The sequence below is a fragment of the Elaeis guineensis genome, chromosome 4 (assembly GCF_000442705.2).
Source record: "Elaeis guineensis isolate ETL-2024a chromosome 4, EG11, whole genome shotgun sequence".
NCBI lineage: Eukaryota > Viridiplantae > Streptophyta > Magnoliopsida > Arecales > Arecaceae > Elaeis > Elaeis guineensis.
The window spans coordinates 6,242,969-6,251,621 of NC_025996.2; the positions used below are offsets into that span (position 1 = coordinate 6,242,969).

The 8,653-nt window shown below is 42.3% G+C and overlaps 1 protein-coding gene across 1 annotated transcript; it reads left to right on the top strand.

Annotated features, from left to right (window-relative positions):
* Nucleotides 1–997: 997 nt before the first annotated feature.
* LOC140857233 (uncharacterized) lies at nt 998–4,849 on the top strand. Its single transcript, XM_073255990.1, has 2 exons — nt 998–1,082; nt 4,239–4,849. The coding sequence occupies exons 1-2, from the start codon at nt 998–1,000 to the stop codon at nt 4,847–4,849; spliced, it is 696 nt and encodes a 231-aa protein (XP_073112091.1).
* The last annotated feature ends 3,804 nt before the right edge of the window (nt 4,850–8,653 follow it).

Consider the following 8,653-nt stretch of genomic DNA (forward strand, 5'->3'; position numbering starts at 1 on the left):
ACATCTGAATCTAATGAGACAAAATTAAAAATAAAAAAAATTAATGAGATAAAAAAAGAGATTGAAATAGACGGCCGGTCGCGGGGACCGTCGCGGAACCACCATCGGGAACCATCACAGAGTGACCGCCGGAGGCTGTGGGCCCCGCCGCCATCGCGGCCCATCGTGTGGGACCTGCCGTATCCCACCGTCGGAGAAGGGGAGGGTCGGGGACCGCCACAAGAGGCTGCCGCCGCGCCACGATGGGGCCCGCTGCCCCACCTCCTATGGGGCCCATCGTAGGGATGCAGAGCTCGCCGCCGGCCGTCTGTGGCCGGCGGCCAAGGAAAAGGGAGAGAGAGAGGAGGGGGCCGGGGCCCGTCGCCGGGGCGCGCGGCCCGCCGCCGGCCGTCTGTGACCGGCGGCCAAGGAAAAGGGAGAGAGAGAGGAAGAGAGAGATAGAGAGAGGAAGAGGGAGAGGAGGGGATCGGGGCGCGCCCCGACGGTGCCGCCGGCCGTCTGTGGCCGGCGGCCAAGGAAAAGGGAGAGAGAGAGGAAGAGAGAAAGGAGGGGGCCGGGGCCCGCCGTCGGGCGTCTGTGACCGACGGCCAAGGAAAAGGGGGAGAGAGAGGAAGAGAGAGAGAGAGAGGAAGAGGGAGAGGATGGGGTCGGGGCTCGCCATCGGGATGCGGGGCCCGCCATCGGGGTGCGGCCCGCCGCCGGCCGTCTGTGGCCGGCGGCCAAGGAAAAGGGAGAGAGAGAGGAAGAGAGAGAGAGAGAGGAAGAGGGAGAGGAGGGGGCCGGGGCCCGCCGCCGGCCGTCTATGGCCGACGGCCAAGGAAAAGGGAGAGAAAGAAGAAGAGAGAGAGAGAGGAAGAGGGAAAGGAGGGGGTCGGGGCCCACCGTCGGGGTGCGGGGCCCGCCGTCGGGGCGCGCGGCCCGCCGCCGGTCGTCTGTGGCCGGCGGCCAAGGAAAAGGGAGAGAGAGACGAAGAGAGAGAGAGAGGAAGAGGGAGAGGATGGGGCTGGGGCCCGTCGCCGGGATGCAGGGCCCGTCGTCGGGATGCGGGGCCCACCGTCAGGGCGCGCGGCCCATCGCCGGCCGTCTGTGGTCGGCGGCCAAGGAAAAGGGAGAGAGAGAGAGGAAGAGGGAGAGGAGGGGGCCGGGGCCCACCGTCGGGGCATGGGGCCCGCCGTCGGGGCACGCGACCCGCCGGCGGCCAAGGAAAAGGGAGAGAGAGAGGAAGAGAGAGAGAGAGAGGAAGAGGGAAAGGAGGGGGCCAGGGCCCGCCGCCGGCCAAAGAAAAATGGGAAAAGAGAGAGAGGGAAAGAGGGAGAGAGAGAGAGGAGGAAGCTCACCACCGTCGAGAGCTCGCCGTCGTGCCGCCATGCCGCCAGAGAGATGCCGGAGAAGAGGGAGAAGAGGGAGAAGAGAGAAGGGAGAAGGAGAAGAGGGAGAAGGGAGAAGGGAGAAGGAGAGAAGAAGGGGGGAAGGGAGAAAACGCCATTCTCTTTGACGGTTTCTCTTTTTTTTTTAATTTCTTTAATTATTTTTTTATGATTTTTTAATAAATAAATTTAATTAAATAATGAAGATAATAATTTGAATGATAATTTTTAATTTAAATTAAAATTATTTTTTTAATTTATAATTATAATTTCTATTTTATTACCATTTTTTCTCTTTTATTTATTTTTTTTATGATATTTTTTTAAATTTATTTTAAAATTTTTATCATTTGAAATTATAATTTCAATTTTCTTTCATTTTTATCTTTTTGGCATTCTATTACGTATTCTTTTCTTTTATTTAAAATATTTTTTAAACAATTATATTTAAATTAATTTAGTTATTTAAAATGATATTTTTATTTCAATTATAATTACAATTTTTATTTTTTAAAATTAAACTTTAAAAATTTTATTTTTCAATTAGAACTACAATTTTTATTTTTTTCCTTTTTTTTTTAGGATATTTTTTATTTTTTTACAATATTTTTTTTTCTTGAGATAATATTTTTAAAAAATAATTTAAAATGGACAACGTAATTTGAAATGATATTTTTTATTTAAATTAAAGTTAAAATTCTTATTTTTTTTAGAGTTCAATTTACAAATTTTTTTTCACATTTTTCCTCATTTTTTCACTTTTTTATGCATTTATTTTTTTTATTAAGATTTAATTCAAATTAAAAAAAATTAATTCAAATTTATAATTATATAATTTTTCTATTTTTTACATTTCTTTCTGTTTTTATGAAATTTTTTAAGCTTTTTTTTTATTTTTTTTGAATATTTTTTAAATAAATTAATTTTAATTTGAGAAAATAATTTGAAATGATATTTTTGTTTCGATTAATTTTAAAAATTTTATTTCTTTTAAATTTCAAATTATAATTCTTATTTTTTTTGATTTATTTAAAATTTTGATTTTTTAATGGTATTTTTTTTAAATTTATTTTTTGAATTTTTTTGGCAAGAATTTGAAATGATGTTTTTCAATTAAATTTAAAATTTTTATTTTTTGCACATTTCTTTCTCTTTTTTTCTTTTTCTATGATATTTTTAATTTTTTAATTTTTTTAAATTTTTTTTAGACATTTAAAAAAATAATTCGAAAAAAAATCATCTAAAAATATTTTTTTATTTGAATTACAAATTCAAATTTTCATATTTTAAATTTTAATCAAAAGTAAAATTTTAATTTTTTATTAATTTAAAATTTTAAAAATTATTTTTTTCTATTCTTTTTTGATTTTTTTTTTGATGAAAAAAATAGAAAACGCCATTCAAAATGACGTTTTTAAAAACGTCATTTTAAATGGTATTTCTTTTTTTTTTTTTTTCGGATGATGCCATCGTGAAAAAAAGGAGTGACGTGGAAGGCAGAAAACACCATTCAAAATGGCGTTTTTCTCTTTTGCATTACTTTAGTAAAAAAGTTAAATTTTAAATTATTTTTATAAATAATTTTTTTTTTATATTATTTAGGAAAAGAGCTCTCGCAAGTCCACTCAGGGAGTTGTGGGTAATTTTGTGCCTGCAATCAATTAAACTAGTGCCGTCACACTTAGTGCCGGGGCCAGTTTATTTTCACTGCATCAACCTAGTAATGAATCTCTGTGTACAATAAAATTGTGGAGTTATGAACGCTGAAGCCGGGGTCCCCCCCCCCCCCCCCCCAAAAAAAAAAGTCTCCAATTATTTTATTTCAAAGAAAGAGTTATATTTTAGTTTTTATCAATAGAATGAACTGCATAAGGAGTAGCATAGCTTTTTTGGACGTGCGTGGGAAAAGCAGTGCAATGTAGAGAGAGAAAGAATTCGAACTCTTCTTTTTCTTCTTCCCGTGTACGCACGACACCAAAGAGTATTGTGTAGCTATAAATAGCAATCATTAAAAAATAATTGACAGTCTGCAAGTGTTTGCTATACATGTTATATATGATGTGTGCTGTTTGATGGCCGTCTATCTTTCTGGCCGCACTGCAGGAAATCCTGATCTTTTATCTTCACTACTTTCTCCCATTTGCGAAGATTACTAGCTTTTGAATAAATTAAGGAGCTGTGGGGAAATCTAGTAATCACAATATGAGATTGTCTTGGCAAGCAAAATTTCAGAACCAGTTCAATTCTATCCAATTTTGATGAATAGATGCACTAAAATATAATACAAATCATAGCCGACGGGCCATAAATAATCAATTTTCTGGAAACGAGTTCTTTCTGATGGCAATGCCCATCCAACCATTTGTAATTGTAACTTGTAACAATTAAAATCTTGCAATTGTAGAACAAGGTTAACGTTTTGCTTATATAGCATGGTATCCATTCCATCGTTAGAAGTGTCAAATGCTATGGAGTAGCTCCTTCGGCTTCACTAGCTTGCACTCTTGAAAGGCATTATGGCTTGCGGTTAACTCCGGCATGTCAGCCTAAGATTCTAGAATGAACATGAGAAACTAATCCTTTGTAAACAGTTTAAGAAAATGTTGATGGAAGTTGTGAGGAAAGGTACGGAGAAACTTAGAATAGCATGAGAAATGATAGTAAATTAGAGCAGTTGGCAAATTAGGATTCATGATGCCCACCTCAAATGGTGAGGAAAAGTTGACATGGTTATGTTTTTATGACCCTCTCCAAGATATCTTCTCCCGCTCTTCTCAAATGCATTAATTAATTCCCATCAGTTTGCCTTCCCCCACCCTTCTCCCTCCCACCTTACTCAAATCTCCTCATGTTTTCCTGGCTCTTTTTAAGCAAGTGTTCTCCACCCCCATTCTTTAGTGGTGGTTGAGGTCATGAAATTCCAGAGCATAAGTGTGGATGGGAGCGAGAGCGACTCACTCTCCAGGCAGTCTTGCACGAAGTGGATCCCCACAAATGAGCAAGCGAGGATACTGAGGGACCTCTACCACACCTATGGAGTGAGGTCTCCTAGTGTCGAACAAATCCAGAAAATTTCTAACAGGCTGAGGCAGTATGGCAAAATTGAAGGCAAGAATGTGTTCTACTGGTTCTCCAACTACAAGGCCAGGGAGAGGCGGAAAAAGAGGCTCTCTGCGGACATTCCCTCCTCCTCCAACACCACCACTCCTCCAGGTGCATGCAGTAGCACAACTTCCACTTTAGCTCTCTCCCAACTCTCAGCACCTGCTGATGCTTCTTTCCACCTATCGGCCATGGCCGTGTGTTGGTTCTGTGATGTAGGGTCTAATGCTACTTGCTTTCCGCATGGACCACATGTTGTGGGGCAAATGGGGAGCAGCGAGTGCCCTGGTTCTGTGCTTATGGAGAAGCGCTACAAGGTATATCTTTATTGCGAGCTTTTGTATGTTGTGATATGCTACGAACATGCAACTATATCTTAAGGGTGAAAAGAGCTAGTATCCAAGAAAAGGGTGAAAATGGCTACTCCAAGTGCGTTTGGTTTTGTTCTGCTTTCTATTTCAACCATCCTCGCTCAGCAGGCTCCTTCGGTTAACTCTCTTTTTTCTGTTCTGATGTGCATTCTTTCTACAGTCCTCTTGGAGTGCATATCAACTTCTCCATTTCTTTCTTAATAATATTCAGATGACTAATGTGGCTCACCGCTCATTAGCCTCCTTTCTTTCGATTTTCTTTCTTTTTTTTTTTTAAAAAAAAGATATCTTATGAGGATGACATTAAGATCAATGAATGCAAGCTGGCATGGTTACTAATGCGTGCGTCATATGTGGAATGGAATATAGATTCTTTTTTCTGAGAAAAATATAGCAAAGGATTTTACCCTTGGTTATACTCAAATAATTCCTAAATAGATTCGAGGCATAGTTGCATCTCTCGATGTAACAATATATTCAACAAGCCAAAAAAAAAAAAAAAAAATCATAAGAGATCACATTCATAAAGAATAGAAGAGACTCATATGAATTATCTTCCTGTCTTTTTTTTTTTCTTTTTTTTAAAATTGTGGATACAGTGTTACTTCATGAGCGGTGGAGAAGGAGAATCAGCTCTGGAGCGCAACAAGGGGTGGGTGATGGGACTACACTCGACAGCAATGTCCCATCATACCAGAGTCCAGAAGGCAAAAATTAGGACACTGCCCCTCTTTCCCATCCATACACAAGAACAAGAGAGAGTAGAGCAGGAGGAGCACCAGGAAGGAAAGGAAACAGAAGAATATGGCGTTCGTTCCTTCGTAGCAGGGAAGCCACAACAACCCAAACCCATCGGGCACATTCCTGCCTTCCATTTAGACGGTGGCCAGCAACAGCAGGAACAGTACCATTGCTGTCTGGAACTCACTCTTAATTCCTACCACCATGGTCCCCTGAGATCGACGTGATCTCATGCAAAAAGTGGTAGAAGCTTGGTTAGTTGCACTTTCTAGTTCAACTTTATGGTTAGGCTGGCTGTATTATTGATGGGTTCACCGAGGCTTAAAAATTAAAAGGAAAGCAAAGAGCTAGGGACTCGTTGAGAAATTATATCCAATGCCGGCCATGTACAAGCTCAGCGGTATATGAAGCCTATTGTTATTCTCTTGAACGAAGAACTGTGGAGAGCTAGTACCCCCGCATCCTGATCTTTTGAATGAACAACAAAGAGCTAGTACTGCCTAGCTAGCTAGATCGACCCTCTTCCGAGTATCCTCCTCCTCCTGAGTTGTTGCGACACCACCCTCCGCGACCATCTCGATCACAAACAAGGCCACCCCTCCGCTTGCTCTCCCTCTCTGAGCCTCTGCCAGCCTCACTATGACCCTTTTTCTGAAAAGACCCTCCTCCTCTCCTCACCCTTTCCTTCTGCCGGTGGCACTCTCACCTTGCTCCTCCTCCGCATCCGGCCAGTGTACGAATCCTGCAATGACTACGTCAAGCATCACCGGGTGGATTTGGATTGTATCTTTTGTGCGAAAGAATGATTGATCTTTTTTTCACGATGTCAACCATTGTATCACACCTTAATTACACAGATCTGAAAGAATTCTGAATGCTTTCAATATTCATCCATCTGTACGTATCTTAAACTAACTATTGTGTGATTCGGTGGTGGATTGGTGCGAAGGAATGGGATTCCTTCTTTCGTGCAAAAGATGCCGCCTCAGTCCCTAGCGGGCGGATCAATCAATTCCCTTTTTTTTTTTTTTTTTATTACCTGTTTTTTATGCTGAGATGGCCGGACTCTTCACATGGTGAAAAAGACTTGGGCTGTCTTCTGCTGAGCTGGGACACCAGGCTTATGACATAACTTCTCAGACTCAGCAAACACAACTATAGCTTCCGCTGGCATGGTGCCACTGTTGCAACTGTTTGCGATGCTGCTAGTGGTGTCGTCACCTCTGGACCTATGGTCCAGATAGCAAGTACCATCTCCTCGCTAAAGTGGTACTGTACTGAGAGAAATTATTTCCTGGACCACCCCAAGGTAGACCAGCTCAGATCTCGAAGACGTGCACGGTGGATAACGCGCAATCGAAAATTTGTGAAATACAAGGGTATATGCGGCGTGTTATTCACCGTGGAATTTGGATAGTGTACCTGGACCAAGCCCAGGCAATAATTTTTCCAGTACTGAAGAAAATAAGGGTCTAGCGGGATCCACGACGGCTGAGGAGACAGAGAGAGATATCCTTCTTTTGTAAATATCCTCCTGTAAATACCCTTTTGATCCTTCAATTGGCAGGGTGGCCGTCTTTGCCTCCCTTACTTTCACGAAAGATTATATATGTATATCCATATATAAAGTTGGACCGCCGGCCATGAGGGGAAGCCTTCCGCACTGGACTTTCTAGTACTGCAGGTAAAGGGCGACATACTTCCAGGCTCCTCTTTCACCTCGAAGCTGGTCCCATCCTGGGCTACTTCCAACTTGTAGGGGCCCAACGAAAGAGAGCTCAGGGCCTCCAGGTCGAGAGATGCTGAGGAGTTAAAAACAATTCAGAGCCTTTAATAGAAGCATTTATCTTGTGGGGCTCCAACTGTCAATATCTCATTCATATGCCTCCAGGTCGAACCAGAGTGAAACAGGTAACAGACAGAAGGATGGGACCCACACGGGGGAAGAGAGGTAAACTAACAGGGCTGGATTCCAGCCTAGACTTGCGTTCAAACGATGGTACAAGGGACCAGGTCCAATGGACCACGCCAAATCCACGGTGGATAACACGCCACCTTATCCCTTCTATTTCACAAATTCCCGACTGCGCGTTATCCACCGTGCATATGCTCCAAGATTTGCCCTGGTCCACTTGGACCTGGTCCAGGCAATAATTTCTCCAGACAATGGCTGCTTCATCCTCCATCTTCCCTCCGCTAATACATCATCTCTAGGGTGGATGTGACTCCACCCTTGGGCCACTTCATTGTATATTTCTGAGCTATCCTTCTTAAGATCACAACTCCAAGCATCTTTGCATTCCTCTAAGAGCACACAATTTTTCATATAAATCTCGCACTAATTAACTAGGATAACCTTGCGTCCTGGAACTTCAACATGATCTCCTTCAAGCTTTTATGGCTACGCAGCTTATCCAATAAGGAAGATGAAGGAAGAGAATGCGGAAACGAAATTGGGCTCCTGTTACAATATTGTTAGCAATTATCGTTGATAGTTTCACAAAACAATGAGAGGAAGTCGGTTGCTCTTGGTCGAATTCTCACCCTCAGTTTTACACATTATTTCAGACCTGGGACCACGCACTACAGGCCCTGTGAGATAAACCTTCACACACTCCTTGGTAATATCATACCATCATCTCTTTCCACCGTCAGTTTCGCAAGGTTCTGCCTGCTGCTCAAGTTTAAGATGTAAGAATCTTCCAGTCTCAGTCCTCATTATGAAATCAAATAGCCTAAAGCGAACAAGGGCATCCCTTCAGAAAACCAGTAAACCTTTCTAGTGAGCGAGGATTGGGTCCCTAATGTGCCAATTCCTTTGGACTATATTTTGATCAGCTAGCTTTCTATTGATCTACAGAACACAACAAATCCAGCCTTGGTTTCTCCCTTGTGCAAATTCCTTCAGTCTATATTATTATCAATTGGCTCTCAGTTGATCTTCAGAACATAACAAATCCAGCCTACGTTTCTCCAAATTACTCCAGATGTTTCTAACTTCGTTTAAGATGTGTTCCTGTAAACTTACCCAGTTACCCATCAGGGATAACACCATTCATCTCTGGTTTTGTG